This window comes from Takifugu rubripes, chromosome 14, assembly GCF_901000725.2.
Source record: "Takifugu rubripes chromosome 14, fTakRub1.2, whole genome shotgun sequence".
In the NCBI taxonomy this organism is placed as follows: Eukaryota; Metazoa; Chordata; class Actinopteri; order Tetraodontiformes; family Tetraodontidae; genus Takifugu; species Takifugu rubripes.
Window position 1 is genome coordinate 6,271,081 of NC_042298.1, and position 17,634 is coordinate 6,288,714.

The 17,634-nt window shown below is 41.0% G+C and overlaps 1 protein-coding gene across 5 annotated transcripts in view; it reads left to right on the forward strand.

The window, feature by feature from the left end:
- Positions 1-15,743, forward strand: part of LOC105419430 (matrix-remodeling-associated protein 5-like) — a 42,382-nt gene extending 26,639 nt beyond the window's left edge. For 2 of the 5 annotated variants that reach the window (XM_029846939.1, XM_029846943.1), the window contains 7 exons: positions 4,438-4,692; positions 5,350-5,670; positions 5,799-6,053; positions 13,292-13,612; positions 13,741-14,012; positions 14,097-14,243; positions 14,529-14,669. In XM_029846939.1, the coding sequence (XP_029702799.1) occupies positions 4,438-4,692; positions 5,350-5,670; positions 5,799-6,053; positions 13,292-13,612; positions 13,741-13,877 (1,289 nt within the window). In that variant the 3' untranslated portion in view covers positions 13,878-14,012; positions 14,097-14,243; positions 14,529-14,669. Of the gene's footprint in view, positions 1-4,437; positions 4,693-5,349; positions 5,671-5,798; positions 6,054-6,137; positions 6,237-6,539; positions 7,394-13,291; positions 13,613-13,740; positions 14,013-14,096; positions 14,244-14,528 lie in introns of those variants that run through there. The other 3 variants (XM_029846941.1, XM_029846940.1, XM_029846942.1) reach the window with 3 other exon arrangements.
- Positions 15,744-17,634: the final 1,891 nt, after the last annotated feature.

A 17,634-nucleotide genomic window follows, 5' to 3' on the forward strand; every position in this document is an offset into this window, starting at 1 on the left:
TTTTCTCTGCTTTCCTATCTTGACCCCTGCAGGTTAGGTGTGGTTCTGCCCTCAATTCTGTTGGTTTAATAACAGTGTTCATCAGTAACATTTAAAGGACAAATTCAAAGATGTTGCTCAGCACAGTAGCACCTTAATATGAGACACTAAATAACAAAAATCACGAAGTAATAGTTTTACCATTACACAGTCATACTGCAAAATACCAGAAGGGGGCCATGCAGGACAGGTGATGCGATCTTGTGCACAAATTCACAAACTGAGGGAGGAGTCAGATAAAGCAAATAAGTCAATGATTAAAAAGGAAAAAGACACATAAATTAAAGTAAAATATGTGCTTGCTGCCATTGAAGATATTAATGAATTATTTACACACATGTGACTAGAGACTAGAAAGGAAGTAGTATTCTTGTGAAATAGATAGCTACCATTTATTCTGGAAAGACAGTCTGGTAGTTTATAAAAAGGCCCTCCATAAGGCTAGAACAGCCTGTTTTTCTTATTTAATTGAAGAAAACCAGAATAAACCCAAATTTATTTTCAGCACTGTGGTCAAATTAACCAAGAATCACAGTGTTTGAGACCCACGTATCCCTTCTTCCCTTAGTGGGGAAGACTTCATGAACTTCTTCACTGAAAAAGTTTTAGCTATCAGAGAAAAAGCTAACAGGCCATCCCTACAACTGGACCATCACCAGATGTGCTGACTGTGGGAGCATACAGGACCTCCACAAGCCCTTAAACTCCTTCAGCACAATATATTTTTCTGAGGCGTCTTCGCTAACTCAGAAATCCAAGACCACCACGTGTCCTTTAGATCCCATCCCAACACACCTGTTAAAGGATGTTTTACCAGTGATAGGTGGTTCTATCCGGGACCAGATTAATTGTTCTTTAGGGACAGGTTATGTACCTCGGTCTTACAAGGTGGCAGTGATTAAGCCGTTGCTTAAAAAACATCACTGGATCCCGATGTGTTAGCAAACTATAGGCTGATATCCAACCTTCCTTTTATCTCTAAAATTCTTGAGAAGGTGGTGGTGACTCAGTTACTGGAGCACCTGCAGAGAAACAGCCTGTTTGAGATGTTTCAGTCCGGCTTTAGAGCTCATCACAGCACAGAAACAGCACTTCTTAAAGTTACTAATGATCTTCTCATAGCTTCAGATCATGAACTGGTCTCTATGCTGGTTCTGCTGGACCTCAGTGCTGCTTTTGATACAGTTGATCACAGCATCCTGTTACATAGACTGGAACATGTGATTGGGATTAAAGGGACAGCACTAGACTGGTTTAGATCGTATTTATCTGATAGATACCAGTTTTCTCATGTCCATGGTGTTCCCTCTTCATACAGTAGGGTTAGCCATGGAGTTCCACAAGGTTCTGTACTTGGACCAATCCTTTTCACCTTGTACATGGTTCTCTTAGGAAACATTATTAGGCAGCATGAAATAAATTTCTATTGTTATGCCGATGACACTCAGCTTTATTTATCAATGAAACCAGAAGAGACAGAGAAGTTAGTGAAGATCCAGACCTGTCTGTCTTCAAATTTCCCTCTCCTTAATTCAGGAAAAACTGAGGTCGTGGTGTTTGGTCCTGAACCTTTCAGGGATAGATTAGATCACACGATAACTCTAGATAGTATCTCCGTCAACTCACACATTAAATTAGTCTCTAGAAGTGCCTTTTTTCTACCTAAGAAACATTGCAAAGATCAGGAAACTACTGCATGATGCAGAAAACTTAGTTCATGCATTTGTTACTTCCAGGCTGGACTATTGCAATTCTTTTCTTGGTGCTAAAACACCTCTTTAAGAAGCCTCCAGCTGATCATAAATTCTGCAGCTTCTGACAGGTGTTGACAAAAGAGATCACATAACTCATGTACTGGCATCTCTTCATTGGCTGCCCATTAAATTTAGAATAATTCTTCTTCTGACCTACAAGGTCATCAGAGGCCTAGCTCCATCCTACCTGGAGGAGCTAGTGACACCTTATCATCCCAATAGACCACTTCTAGACCACTAGACCACTGCTCTCAGAATGCTGGTTTGTCAGGTTATTGTCAGTAATTCTGTAGTTCCAGCTATTATCCCAGACTTAATTATCATATGTGTAAGTGGGTGCTGGACTTCTTATCAGAGAGGCCACAGAGTGTACGGGCTGGCAGCAACACCTCCCAGACAGTCGTGCTGAGCACAGGGGCACCACAAGGGTGTGTGCTCAGCCCACTGATCTTCACCAAGCTGGCCCATGACTGCATACCCAGCTACAATCACATCATTAAGTTTGCGGATGATACAACTGAGCGTCATCACCAACAACAATGAGGCAGCCTACAGTTCTGTGAGGTGAGCCAACTGGTCCAGTGTTGCATAGATAACAATCTCTTCCTTACCATAGAGATTGTTAATGACTTCAGGAGAAGGCCACCACAGTATCCCCCACTGATCATCAATGGTGCTGCTGTGGAGAGGGTGAGCAGCACCAAGTTTCTGGGGGTACACGTATCTGGCCAGGAAAGCTCAGACATGCCTATACTTCCTCCGCAAACTGAGGAAAGCACATGTCCCACCCCCATTATGTGCACCTTCTATAGAGGCACCATTGAGAGCGTCACCACTGGCTGCATTACTGTGTGGTATGGGGGCGGCTCTGCCTCCTGCTGAAAGACAGTGTAACACGTAGTGAATGCAGCCAGTAAGATCATTTGTGCTCTTCTGCTCTCCCTCACAAACATTTTTCACACCTGCCTCACCTGAAGAGCCATCATCATTGTTGAGGATAACTCCCACCCCTCACACCTCGACTTCAGCCTCCTGCCTTCAGGGAGAAGGTTCCAGAGCCTTTGGGCCTGCTCCACCAGACTGTCAAACAGCTTTATCTACCAGGCTGTCAGGATGCTGAACTCTGTCCACTACCCCCCCAAAATGGAGTAAATTGACAATAAAAAGTATCCTTAGCTTTATCTTTATATTTAGAGGGTCACCTAATTATTAGGTTAATATCTTAGTTTTGTTGCTAAAGGCCAAGGCTGCCCTCTCCTCTCCTCTCCTCTCCTCTCCTCTCCTCTCCTCTCCTCTCCTCTCCTCTCCTCTCCTCTCCTCTCCTCTCCTCTCCTCTCCTCTCCTCTCCTCTCCTCTCTTCTCCCTCTCCTCTCTTCTCCCTCTCCTCTCTTCTCCCTCTCCTCTCCTCTCCTCTCCTCTCCTCTCCCCTCCATATTTTAGCTGAGCTCTGGTACCAAGAACAACAATAATGTGAAACAACTCTGGTCTCAGATGTTTGTCTCAAATCCTATTTAAACCTGAAGAAGAAATCATTTCTTCTTCTCTCCTGAGTCCATCAGAAGACTGTTGTCCTTTTTGGTTCTGACTAAAGAGGAAGTGAATGTGACATCACTTCCTTCTCTATAGCACGAATTCAAGAAGAGATAAAAGCAGCAGTCAGTCAAATTTATCAGTCTGGTCACATCATCAGGAGAAGTTACAGGACGCTCACGCTCTGTTGTTCATGCTGCATTTCTGGTCGTTCTCTGGGGACCTGCTGAGTGGATCAACTGAGACCAAACACTGCAGAGGCATGAAGGCTGTGATGGGACTATTGCTGATGTTGGTCAGAGTCTCTCTGGGTGAGCTGTTAAACAGACGACCAGTCTGATCAGATGTCAGCAGGCAGAGGGACGTTTAGAGAATATTTTACTCATAGGAACCATTTAAAGAAATAGATGTGCTACTCAACAAATATCTTAAATTATAATTTGATAGTCAGATTAAAACAAACATTTGATTTTGTGATCCATGGGTTTGATTTCTAATTAAAGTTTGTAGCACATTCATGATGCCTTGTTGAGCCTCTCTTGTTGAACTCATTATAGTTTAATCCCAAAATCTGTGGACACGTTTAAAACACGTGATGTTGATGGTCTCAGCTGGGTGTTTATTTATTGCTGTGATTTGGTCATTTGTGTGTTGTGCAGGTGTAGAAACCTCCTGTGATGGCCGGCAGAATAAAACTCAGTGTTATGGAGCTCTGGGAGGAACTCTGGTCCTCCAGTTGATGGACAAAGTCCCAGAGAAACTGACATTCAAATGGTCAAACCCAAAAGGAATGATTCTGATTCAGATTAGAAACTGGCCTGTGATGAATAGATTATCAATGAGGTCAGAGTTTATTTCCCATAATGGAACATTGAGGATAAACAGCCTGAGGAGAACTGATGGTGGAGAATATAAACTTGAAATATTTAATGAGGATGGAGAGAGAACAGCAGTACGGACTCAACAGTTGAACATCCAAGGTACGTTTGACCGAGAGCTTTGATTAAATCTTCCTGTCATATTCTAACTCTCATATAACACAGGATTCATGTTCTGCTGTGTAGAGAGCTGATCATTTTCTGTTCTAATCAAAGTTCATGTGTGTCTCTTTCAGCTCCTGTGTCGACTGTCCGGCTGACGTCTGAGTGTCTGTCCCAGGGAGAGAAGAGGATGTCCTGCTCCTCTGATGGAGACAGTCCTCAGTACAGCTGGACTCTGGATGGAGACACACTGACAGATGATCAGCTCCTCTCTGGGAATAATGAGACTAATGAGATCATTCTGAAACAAACAGTGTCAGGACGGCTGGTGTGTTTAGTCAGGAATCACGTCAGTGAAGCCTCAGTAACAGAGATGATTTCAACCTGTGGTGAGTGACAACATGATGGAAACATCTTCATTAATGTGACATCGATGCTTTTGTGTCAGTGGTTGAACAGTTTCTTCCCTTTAGGCTAAGTTTTCATTGAGTGTCAATTATCAAATGGGACAAACATAACACAGTGGGTGTTTGTAGCAGATAACACATTGTGTATTAAACCAACAACCACAACAACAACAACAACAACAACCTCAGAGAATGTTGTTAAGGAGGGTGACATCCCAGTGTGATGGGACTATTGCTGATGTTGGTCAGAGTCTCTCTGGGTGAGCCGTTAAACAGACGACCAGTCTGATCAGATGTCAGCAGGCTGAGGGAAGTTTAGAGAATATTTTACTCATAGGAACCATTTAAATAAATAGATGTGCTACTCAACAGGAGCCATTGAAAGAAACCTTGAATAAAACAAATATCTTAAATTATAATTTGATGGTCAGACTAAAACAAACATTTGATTATGTGATCCATGGGTTTGATTTCTAATTAAAGTTTGTAGCACATTCATGATGCTTTGTTGAGCCTCTCTTGTTGAACTCATTATATTTTAATCCCAAAATCTGTGGACACGTTTAAAACACGTGATGTTGATGGTCTCAGCTAGGTGTTTATTTATTGCTGTGATTTGGTCATTTGTGTGTTGTGCAGGTGTAGAAACCTCCTGTGATGGCCGGCAGGATAAAACTCAGTGTTATGGAGCTCTGGGAGGAACTCTGGTCCTGCAGTTGATGGACAAAGTCCCAGAGATACTGACATTCAAATGGTGGAACTCAAAAGGAATGATTCTGATTCAGATTAGAAACAGGCCTGTGATGAATAGATTATCAACCCGGTTAGAGTTTATTTCCCATAATGGAACACTGAGGATGAACAGCCTGAGCAGAACTGATGGTGGTGAATATACACTTGATATATTTAAAGAGGATGGAGAGAGAACAGCAGTTCGGACTCAACAGTTGAACATCCAAGGTACGTTTGACCGAGAGCTTTGATTAAATCTTCCTGTCATATTCTAACTCTCATATAACACAGGATTCATGTTCTGCTGTGTAGAGAGCTGATCATTTTCTGTTCTAATCAAAGTTCATGTGTTTCAGCTCCTGTGTCGACTGTCCGGCTGACGTCTGAGTGTCTGTCCCAGGGAGAGAAGAGGATGTCCTGCTCCTCTGTTGGAGACAGTCCTCAGTACAGCTGGACTCTGGATGGAGACACACTGACAGATGATCAGCTCCTCTCTGGGAATAATGAGACTAATGAGATCATTCTGAAACAAACAGTGTCAGGACGGCTGGTGTGTTTAGTCAGGAATCACGTCAGTGAAGCCTCAGTAACAGAGATGATTTCAACCTGTGGTGAGTGACAACATGATGGAAACATCTTCATTAATGTGACATCGATGCTTTTGTGTCAGCGGTTGAACAGTTTCTTCCCTTTAGGCTACATTTTCATTGAGTGTCAATTATCAAATGGGACCCATATAAGACAGTGGGTGTTTGCAGCTCACAAACCGGTTTGTATAAAAGTCTCAGCTCTAGGTAAGGACAACAAATGCTTGATGTTGTTCATATTTTTCCATTTCGTCAGATGGTTTTGAAGAATGTTAACATTTTGCAAATACATAATTTTTATATCCCAAACTATGTTACTATAGTTTTTATATGTACCCACAAATGAAACAAAAACATATAATCTCAGTTTATTAATATATTATTAATTAGTTAATTAATTTATGATGTTCAATCCTGTTATGATGATCACAGCTGTTACTCTGTCAATTGTCACTCACCTGTATGAGTTTATTTTACTGAGATTTCTTTTCTGTCTCCATGTTTATCCAGATAATGTTCTCCTCACACTTTTCTTCCGTGCATTGGTGATGATTTTTATCTTCAGTGGGATTTTCATCTATTTTTCATGGAAGAAGAAGAAGATCCGTGGGACAGCTGAAGGTTCTACCATCATCACAGGAGGGACCATGGAGACAACTCAGTTTTAATGGCTGAAATGAGAAATACTCACTTTTAACTGTCTGAAAATAACATAAACATCTTCCACATTTCCCTGAGAGAGTTTATAGTGAAGGTTGTTCACAAGAAAGACCTTGAAATGCATGGAAATGCTCCTGAAGTCACATGAAATCTCTTTATTTGCAATTTTGGGAGGGTGGTGGTTTAGCAGAACACTGCCTGGATGAAGGAGTGGATGCTCAGGGTTAGACTTTATTTTTATGACCTGCAATAAACCTTTATTTTCTTACCTGTAAAAACAAAATAACTGGATCATAGTTTTTTTTTCTCATGTTTTGAAAAATAATGTAATAATTAATGTTTGAGATCAGAATGAATTGCTGTGCAATTATGAAGCTTACAGGTTTCTGAAGCTTCACTTACAATGTCAGACCAGTTCAATTCAGCTTTATTTGTCTTTCAAAAGTGTAATTTTCATTCAAGGGTGTCTCTCGATGTGTGAACTCCCAAGCGAGCGACAGTGGCAGAAATAAACACTTTAACGGGAAGAAACCTTGAAAACGACCACGCTCATATTTTCTCTTTAGGGAAACATGAGATATGACTTTTTAAAATTATATTTCTGTTTTTAGATTAACCTAGAAAACCTCACTGTTGAATAGGGCCAGAGCCACACAAAGGCCCAGGCTGCCTTTTGCCCTCCACAGTATAGACTGAACCAGATCTGCTCTGTTGATGACTGAAAATGAATTTGTACCTGTTACTACGGTACTGCTCAACATCTGTACTTCAACATCAACAGGTGATATGTCCTCACTTAGTTTGTGTATTTAGGTGTCTTTTTGACGGGTTGGATATGGACCCAATAGCAGTAGACATGAGCTCAGGATCAATTGGAAAAGTCTTTATTTGATAACAGCAAACTCGGATGTGATCCGCGATTTCAGGAAACAGTCTCCTCTTCAGACCAGTGGCCCAAAAGGAGTCTCTGGTTTAGGATTAGGGGAAGGGAATGGGCTTACTCTTGGTGGAACGTCTGAGGGGAGGGGTCCACAGCTGGGCAGCAAGGCAGAGGTACCGATGAAGGGCGAGCGGCAGACAAGTCGAAGCCAGGGAAGCAGACTATAACTGGAGACACGGAGGCAGAGTGCGTGGTCAGAGACAGAAAGCAGGGAGGTTTTGAGGGGAACAGGCGAGGCAGGCAGAACAAAGACAGGCAGGGTCGGTATCAGTAGTGATGGGCAAATGATACCGAGGCTTCGGAGCTTGTGTCACTCTTCCCGAAGCGGAGTGATTGAAAACACTGTGTCTAAGCTTGTATCAAAACACCAGTGTCACGCTGTTTCGCTTCGTTGGGTTGTGAGGAGATAGCGATTTGGAGAGTGAGAGTTAGCGTATTTTGGAATGTTTCATGGCGAGTACCACGAATAAGCGACGTTCTAGAGTTTGGGATCATTTTGATATCATAGAACCAAATAAGGTATAATGTAGTTCATAGCATTCATTTTATGTTCCCATAATTGAATTGTATTTTTAATTTTTAAATGGGTCTCAAAATTACAATTGCTTGTAGGTGCGGTGCTTGCAATGCACACAAGAGTTGTCTTTCAGCAACAACACATCATCTATGCTGAGACACTTGCGTGCTCGGCATGACGACAATCATGACCCTGCCAACACAGGAAATCCTGACAGTAAGATAAATATATACGTGTATATACTGTGTGTATATATACTGTATATATATATATGTATGCGTGTGTCTCTTTAATGGAGATGTTGTGTATCATATTCATATAGCAACCATTCTCCCACAGTGTCCAGAAAACAAAAGCTGGATGAGGCCTTGGTGGACATGATCGTTAAAGATGGTCAGCCTTTTTCTATCGTTGAGGATGAAGGGTTCCAAAATTTAATTAAAATCCTGGACCCATCATACTCCACTCCAAGCTGCAAAGCTGTAAAGGCAATGGTGGAGGCAAGGTACACTGTAGCCAAAGAGAAGGCCTTGGCAGAAATTAAGCAGACTTCAGCTGTTGGTTTGACTGCTGACATGTGGACATCAGTCAACATGGATGCGTACCTTGGTGTCACTTGCCATCATGTGTCAGACAGCCTAGATCTGGCTACTGTGCTTTTAGGTGTGCAGTATTTTCCTTTGGCCCACACTGCAGCTAGTATTTCAGGTGCAATTGCAAATTTGATGACAGAGTGGGGAATCACTGGAAAAAGTCTGTGGGATGGTTACTGATGGGGCTCACAATATTGTGGCAAGTGTAACTCATAAATGTTAGACATATTTATTGCTTTGCCCACATGCTAAATCTCGTTGTCAAAAAATCACACTGTCAGATGTCTGAGCTGGAGAACATGCGCAGTAGGGCCCGCAAAATGGTGGCACACTTCAAGTCCAGTTCCAAAGCAAAAGAAAAGTTGTGTTCTATTCAAGCTAATATGGGCATGCCCCAAAAAAGCTTGTTCAAGAGGTTGAAACCAGATGGAACAGCACTTATCCATAGGTTTTATGAGCAGAGAGAACCTTTAGGGGCAGCCCTGGCATCACTTAGCACTGACTTGGTGCCTTTCACTGCTGATGGCTACGCAGCAATCAACCATTGCCTGACAGTTTTAAGGCCATTCTATCAGGCAACTGTTGAGCTTTCTGAGGAAAGAGTGTCGGGTCAAAGGCAATTCCTTTAGTCAAAATGCTGAGACATGTCATTTCTGCCGAGTGTGCCCAAATGGCTCCTTGTATTGGTGCCACGCTTGCCAACCATTTGAAAAATAATTTAAGTGAAAAATTCAGTGACATGGAAAAGGTGAACTCCCTGTCTCTGGCAACCATCTTGGATCCACGATTTAAACAGGCTGGCTTTACGAATCAAAGCAATGCTCAGGCTGCTGTGGAAAGGCTGACACGAGAGTGTGCCAGTCTCATTGATGCGTCGGCAGAAGATGTGCCACCGGAGACTGCAACATCTGCCAGTGCTAGTGAACAAAATCACAACTTGTGGGCTTTATTGGACAACTATGTAGAGTCTCAGCACTGCACCAGCAGCGCATCTGCCAGCACTGCAGTGGAGATCCAGAGGTATGCATGTTGATTACTGTTGAAACATCAGTCATGTCTGTGTCATAGATACTTGAAAGAACAAATTCCGACAAGAGCCGAGGATCCCTTGAAGTACTGGGTGGCACGAAAGACTTTATATCAGACGCTGTGGAAACTTGCATGCAAGTATCTGTGCATCCCAGCATCATCTGTTCCCTGTGAAAGGATGTTTTCCAAAGCTGGGGAGTTGGTCGCCAGAAGAGGAGCAGACTGAAGCCTGCAACAGTAGAGAAAATGATATTTCTCAATAAAAACCTGTGAGGACGAATAACTTTTCTGCTTCTGTGAATAATCATTCCAAATCAAACATGACAAACCATTATTTTTAAAGGTTTTCCTTAAAAACACTTCACACAAACAAAAACAATGTTTCTGAATTGAGCATGATCATTTGCAAAGTAGGAAGGATCTCTAATCCTGTTGGGGACTTTTAGTACAGTTTTTAAATGAATCTCAACGTGCTCAACAAACCCTTAAACACTGAACCCTTAATATAATTTGCATTTATTCTTTGGGTTAATCTTGAATGTGTTTTAGAGTAAGGCGAGAGTATCTGCATATTTTATTGTAATGACAATATAATCATTATTTGGTATGAATGAACAAAACAACTGGGTGACCACACAATGAACTTTAATGGTGTCATGGGATTGAAATGAAGCCAGTGCTTCAGTCGTGTTCTTTAGTGGTTGCTATGGCTCCAGATGTCACCATCACTGAAGTCTTGAGGCTTTGAATCTTTTTCGACACAATTGTTAGGAAAGCCTCAGTGCTTCATGAGGCTTCACTTGTCCACCACTACCTAAGCCATGATGCTGGATAACCTTTTGTCATTATTAGATGCACCTGTCAAGTTCAAGCTCACCAAACCAACTTTGTGTGTCCAATTATCTTGTGATGATTAGTTACAGGCCATCAAAATGACATGGGTTCCCACATTTCTGCACAGCCTATTTCTTACATTTGATTTAATTTCATACAATTGCATACTATGAATACTTCAAATCTGTGTTTGGAAATCAAGCTAACACTTTGCTCTTATGGGCAAATGAAGGACATGCCACCAAGATAATTTTGTGTGAAGTCAGAGTCCATTATTACACAACCTCAGAGGGGGTGCCCAAACTTTCTCACACCACTGTTTAACACAGAGGGTGGTTGCAGCTAATAACGCTTTTGTATTAAAGTCTTGGCTTCAGGTAAGGACAGGAAATTACAAATTACATGAAAAATGAAATTTGATATGTTCAAATGTACTAAGTTCATACACTTATCTAATTTTCTAACATACTTTTTAAGTTTTTCAGATTTAAACTGTCATTTTTTGTCACCTGTAAAAGCTTCCATTCCCCAAAAAATAATAACCAAAAAATAGTCTTAAAAAGGCATATCTGCTCTCATTTTGCCATTTATTTTTAGGAAAAAAAATGCAATTCTAATATAAAGGAACTTACCACATTTTCCCTTCATGTTGAACTGTCAGCTACAGTGTGAATTCGCTTGAGTCATCTCTAAGGTGCTGAGAATCGAAGCCAAAAAAGGGAAAAAGACATTGGAGGAGAAAATTGTTTACACCTGCTGAGATCCAGTTCAGTTCAACTGAAGTTGTAGTGTCTGTTTCAGTCGAGGGTTTCTCGAGCTGCCTGAGACACCCAGAGCCTGACCCACGAGCAAGAAACAGTGGCAAGAAAAATTCCACTTTAAAAGGAGGATAGCTGGAACGGGCCAGGCTCATATTTCTTTTATTATTGAAGGAGATGTGTTACGCAAAACTCACTTTTCAGTGCTTTAACATATATAATTGTACACATATTTGCAGTGTGTTCGCAATGTTGAGCTCAGACCACTATCGGTGTTTAATTCCATCATCTTTTAAGTGGCTGTTACACAATGAACGATTCTAATGGTGTCTCTATCATCCAAACAAAACTGTCTCATGGGGTCGGAGGTTTTGTGTTGGTTTTTTTAAGAAATGAAACTCTGGAAACTGACTTCTGTCTGTCTTCTCCCCGCCCCCTGCCTGCTCCATTTTCAAGGTCACATAAGTGGGAGGAAATCTGTTCTGACATTGCTAATCTGGACCCTCTGCTGAAGGAGATTAAATGGGGGTCAATTATAATAAGCATATATATATGGTCAAGACTAAATAAACAAACACATTCATAAATGGAAAATAAACAGTTGCAATGACACGACAAACAACCAGGCCATCTTGGCTGACTTTTTCTCTCCAGAGTATAAACTGCTGCAATCCTGATTCAGATTTGGTGACTGAAAACGAAATTTTTCCTGCTCCCACTGTACTTCTAAATATCTGGTGACATGTCCTCACTCACTGTGTGTACTTATGTGTAGGATCGTTTTTAATATATTCGCACATTACATCTTTTAATGTGTAGATCTGGACACACACAGGTGCAGTTCTGTTTGGAACATTTGTGTGTGTCTGTTCATTTGTTCACACAAATGTTCTTGACAATTCCTTATTGACTTTGGGGTTTGCCTCTTCTGTTCACCCATCACTGATCACGTGCTGTAAATTTCTGCTGACGTTGGTGCCTTTATTCAGAAATAAGATGTATTTAAATGACTATCGTACTGAGAAAATTATTTATTCAATGATTAAATAACAATAAACCTGATAATAATAGTCATGTTAGCTTACTGGTGCCAAGCAAATGGAGTCCTGGCTCGTAATCCCTGAGCAGCAGATCTGTAGCCTGATTTGAGGTACAGAAGAGACCTCTTGGTCCATATTTTAGCTGAGCTCTGGTACCAAGAACAACAATAATGTGAAACAACTCTGGTCTCAGATGTTTGTCTCAAATCCTGTTTCAACCTGAAGAAGAAATCCTTTCTTCTTCTCTCCTGAGTCCATCAGAAGACTGTTGTCCTTTTTGGTTCTGACTAAAGAAGAAGTGAATGTGACATCACTTCCTTCTCTATACCACGAATACAAGAAGAGATAAAAGCAGAAGTCAGTCAAATTTCTCAGTCTGGTCACATCATCAGGAGAAGTTACAGGACGCTCACGCTCGGTTGTTCATGCTGCATTTCCGGTCGTTCTCTGGGGACCTGCTGAGTGGATCAACTGAGACCAAACACTGCAGAGGCATGAAGGCTGTGATGGGACTATTGCTGATGTTGGTCAGAGTCTCTCTGGGTGAGCCGTTAAACAGACGACCAGTCTGATCAGATGTCAGCAGGCTGAGGGACGTTTAGAGAATATTTTACTCATAGGAACCATTTAAATAAATAGATGTGCTACTCAACAAATATCTTAAGTTATAATTTGATGGTCAGACTAAAACAAACATTTGATTATGTGATCCATGGGTTTGATTTCTAATTAAAGTTTGTAGCACAATCATGATGCTTTGTTGAGCCTCTCTTGTTGAACTCATTATAGTTTAATCCCAAAATCTGTGGACACGTTTAAAACACGTGATGTTGATGGTCTCAGCTAGGTGTTTATTTATTGCTGTGATTTGGTCATTTGTGTGTTGTGCAGGTGTAGAAACCTCCTGTGATGGCCGGCAGGATAAAACTCAGTGTTATGGAGCTCTGGGAGGAACTCTGGTCCTCCAGTTGATGGACAAAGTCCCAGAGCTGGTGACATTCAGATGGTTGAAATCAAATGTATTAATTCTGATTCAGATTAGAAACGGGCCTGTGACGAATAAATTATCAACCAGGTCAGAGTTTATTTCCCATAATGGAACATTGAGGATGAACAGCCTGAGCAGAACTGATGGTGGTGAATATAAACTTGAAATATTTAATGAGGATGGAGCGAGGACAGCTAGTCGGACTCAACAGTTGAACATCCAAGGTACGTTTGACCGAGAGCTTTGATTAAATCTTCCTGTCATGTTCTAACTCTCATATAACACAGGATTCATGTTCTGCTGTGTAGAGAGCTGATCATTTTCTGTTCTAATCAAAGTTCATGTGTTTCAGCTCCTGTGTCGACTGTCCGGCTGACGTCTGAGTGTCTGTCCCAGGGAGAGAAGAGGATGTCCTGCTCCTCTGATGGAGACAGTCCTCAGTACAGCTGGACTCTTGTAGGTGCAAGAGCTTGCATGGAGACACACTGACAGATGATCAGCTCCTCTCTGGGAATAATGAGACTAATGAGATCTTTCTGAAACAAACAGTCTCAGGACGGCTGGTGTGTTTAGTCAGGAATCACATCAGTGAAGCCTCAGTAACAGAGATGATTTCAACCTGTGGTGAGTGACAACATGATGGAAACATGTTCATTAATGTGACATCGATGCTTTTGTGTCAGTGGTTAAACAGTTTCTTCCCTTTAGGCTACATTTTCATTGAGTGCCAATTATCAAATGGGACAAACATAACACAGTGGGTGTTTGCAGCAGATAACACACTGTGTATTAAACCAACAACCACAACAACCACAACAACAACAACAACAACAACAACAACTTCAGTCAATGTTGGTAAGGAGAGTGACATCACAGTGTCTTATGTCCCCGCCACTAAATTAACATCCTCCAATCAAACATCCACCCAAGTTAAATATTTGTGTTCTTACCTTCTATATTTATTTAGTTTGTTTCTATTTCTTTTATTTATTTCTTCTCAAATGTAATAAATGCATTTTTTTCAGATTACCTGTCATGATGTGATGATCACAGTTGTTACTCTGTTGTCAATTGTGACTCACCTGCATAAGTTTATTTTACTGATATTTTTTTCCTATGTTTTTATCCATGTTTATCCAGATAATGTTCTCCTCACACTTTTCTTCCGCGCATTGGTGATGATTTTTATCTTCAGTGGGATTTTCATCTATTTTTCATGGAAGAAGAAGAAGATCCGTGGGACAGCTGAAGGTTCTGCCATCATCACAGGAGGGACCATGGAGACAACTCAGTTATAATGGCTGAAATGAGAAATACTCACTTTTATCTGTCTGCAAATAACATAAACAGCTTCCACATTTCCCTGAGAGAGTTTATAGTGAAGGTTGTTCACAAGAAAGACCTTGAAATGCATGGAAATGCTCCTGAAGTCACATGAAATCACTTTATTTGCAATTTTGGGAGGGTGGTGGTTTAGCAGAACACTGCCTGGATGAAGGAGTGGATGCTCAGGGTTAGACTTTATTTTTATGACCTGCAATAAACCTTTATTTTCTCACGTGTAATACCTAAATAACTGTATCACTGTGCTCATGTTTTGAAATATAAGAGTTTCTTCTTGAAAGACAGAAGTTCCATCATACTGCTCTATTTTTCTTTTAGAAACTATGAACTAAATGTAATTAATAAAACAAAGATCTTTGCTTTAGTCTTTAGCTGATTTTACATCTGAGTTCAAGTAGATGTGCAGATTTTATCCTCTGGTTCCTTTAAATTTCCCATCAATAAGCATTTGTTAAAATTGTTACCACAGTTTTTATGTGACAGTTACAGAGTGAAACCACATGATGGGTTTGAGAGAAGAGGCCAAAAAAAACCCAAACTTGTCAGTGTTTAGAATGAATTACTGGCCAATTAGGATACAAACATGTTTTTAAAGCTTTGATAACGGCTGCAACTTTATTTCTAAAGCATCTGTTACAGTCTCTAGATGTCTGACCCCCGAGCAAGCAACAGTGGCAGGAAGAATTGTGCTATAACAGGAAGAAACCTTGAAGAGGTCCAGGCTCATATTCTTCTTTTCTTATTAAAGGGAGCATATCATGCAAAGCAGACTTTTCTAGTGCTTTACATCATATATTCTTATATCCAGTGTGCCTTCCCTCCCCGGAAGTGTTAATTTCGACAACAATTTAAATGTTCTGTAAGCTGCTGAGGGTCAGGAAATGTGTCTCAAAATGATCTGTTTGAAGGTTTTTTTTTGTGGGAAACTGATGAGATTTGTGAACATCTTGTATTCTTGTGAATAGATTAATCTGGAATCTAGAAAAGCTCTTACTTTTGAACAGGCACACAAAGACCCAGGCCAACCTGTTCAGAGTTTTCCCTGGTGCTTTCTCCCCCCTCCCCTTCTGTTCCATGTCTGTTTCCAGGTCGGGTGGGGCTGCTTCCTGGTTCACGCCCATCCTGTGATCTATACACCTGGAACTCATCTCCAGTTAATCATCTACACCTGCCTGCTGTTAAAAGGACTGCTCCCAGTTCCATCCTTTCCTATTTGTTGTTTCAACCTTCTGTGATTGTGCATTCAGATGTCTGTTTGTGCTGCACAGCCTTTTGTGTTGAGGAGTTTTTCATCTTTGGTTCTTTGTGGGATTCGACTGCCATGTTTTAAGTCTGTTCTGGTCAAATCTACTCAGTCCTTGTGTGTCTTTTTGGGGTTCAGTTCGTGTCTGCTGCTCCGAACACATCCTGGCTGACTGTTGCCCACCACAGTATAAACTACTGCGATCCTGAACCAGCTTTGCTTTGTATTTTTCCCTGCTTCCATTGTACTGCTCAACATCAGGTGACGTGTCCTCACTCGCTGTGTGTACTTAAATATGGGCTAGTTATTAACAAAATTAAGAAACGCTGCTAAAAGTAAGTTTTTGGAAATTGTCCCTTGAAGGGAAAATATTCATGTCTTCTGCAAACAGAAAATTCAGTGTTTTTTAAAACAATTTTTTTAAAATAAAATGTTACTTCCTTTTCACATATTCAAAAAATATCCCAATAAGTGATTACAAAGGCAGTGGCTGCTGCATGCGGCTAGGACAAACACTTCTGTTCCACATCCTCATATTCTACTTCTAGGCTTAAAACCTTCCCCATTAAGGAAGCATACAGTTAGTAATTCTGTAGCTACAGTCATTTTCCTAGTTGGAGTCATTATCCTATTTAGATCAGGGGAATCTATTTTTTTGGCTACCATCTTGATGTCATCTAAAAAAACATAATCATCTGACACTGCTGGTTCATGGCTGCGTGTCCTCCTGAGCTATAGGTCAATGGGCCAGATTCACGAAACGTTCTTACGAACAAATTTGTTCTTAAGTCCCACTTACGAACACTTTACGAAGATTGTGGCATTCACCAATTTCTTCTTATCCTGGATTTATGCGTAGGTAAGAACAAATCCTACGAACACTCAGGGGTACTCTTACGCACATTTCAGTGCCGACATGTTGGCCTAGTTGTGTTTTCTTTTCTTGTGCAGTTCAATAAAATTCAATATTACAATGATAATTATGTCATATTTATTTATTTCCTATTTTTGGTGATTCACGGAGAATTTTAAAATTACGTAAATGTGCCAATGACTTAACATTAATCAACCACATTGGAAACCATGCCAAAACTCTCTTTTTATTTGATTTTATCTTGATTTATTATATTAGGGGATCGAGGATATGCCCTAGCTCCCTGGTTGTTGACACCACTGACCAACACTCAGACTCCACAGGAAGTTTTATTCAATCAGATGCATGCGCGCAGTCGCTCCACCATTGAACGCACCATCGGCATGTTAAAGGGGCGCTGGATGTGTTTGGACACAGAGCCACAACCCCGTGAGGATGTGCGTCCTGACGCAATGATGGGGCCAGACTCCAGGCACGCGGTTCACGTTTGAGCGCGATTAATTGCCCGTTTGTGAATAAAATGCATTATTGTCACAATTTCAGTCTAACAGTCTTGATTCACTTCAAAAAGAAAAAAAAAAGAGACCGGTTTCAGAGCACAGCTTTTACACGTTTATTTTTTTACATTCTCGTTGATTTCTTTAAGCGTGTTGGCTGTAGTCATCAGGGTTGAGGCAATTTTATCAAGCGTGTTAGCCATCCTTTCTTGATTGTTCAACACGGCGTCAGAAATCAGGCGTGGAGAGGCAAGCTTTGGGCATTTCGCTTTGGGCATTTCGCTGCTT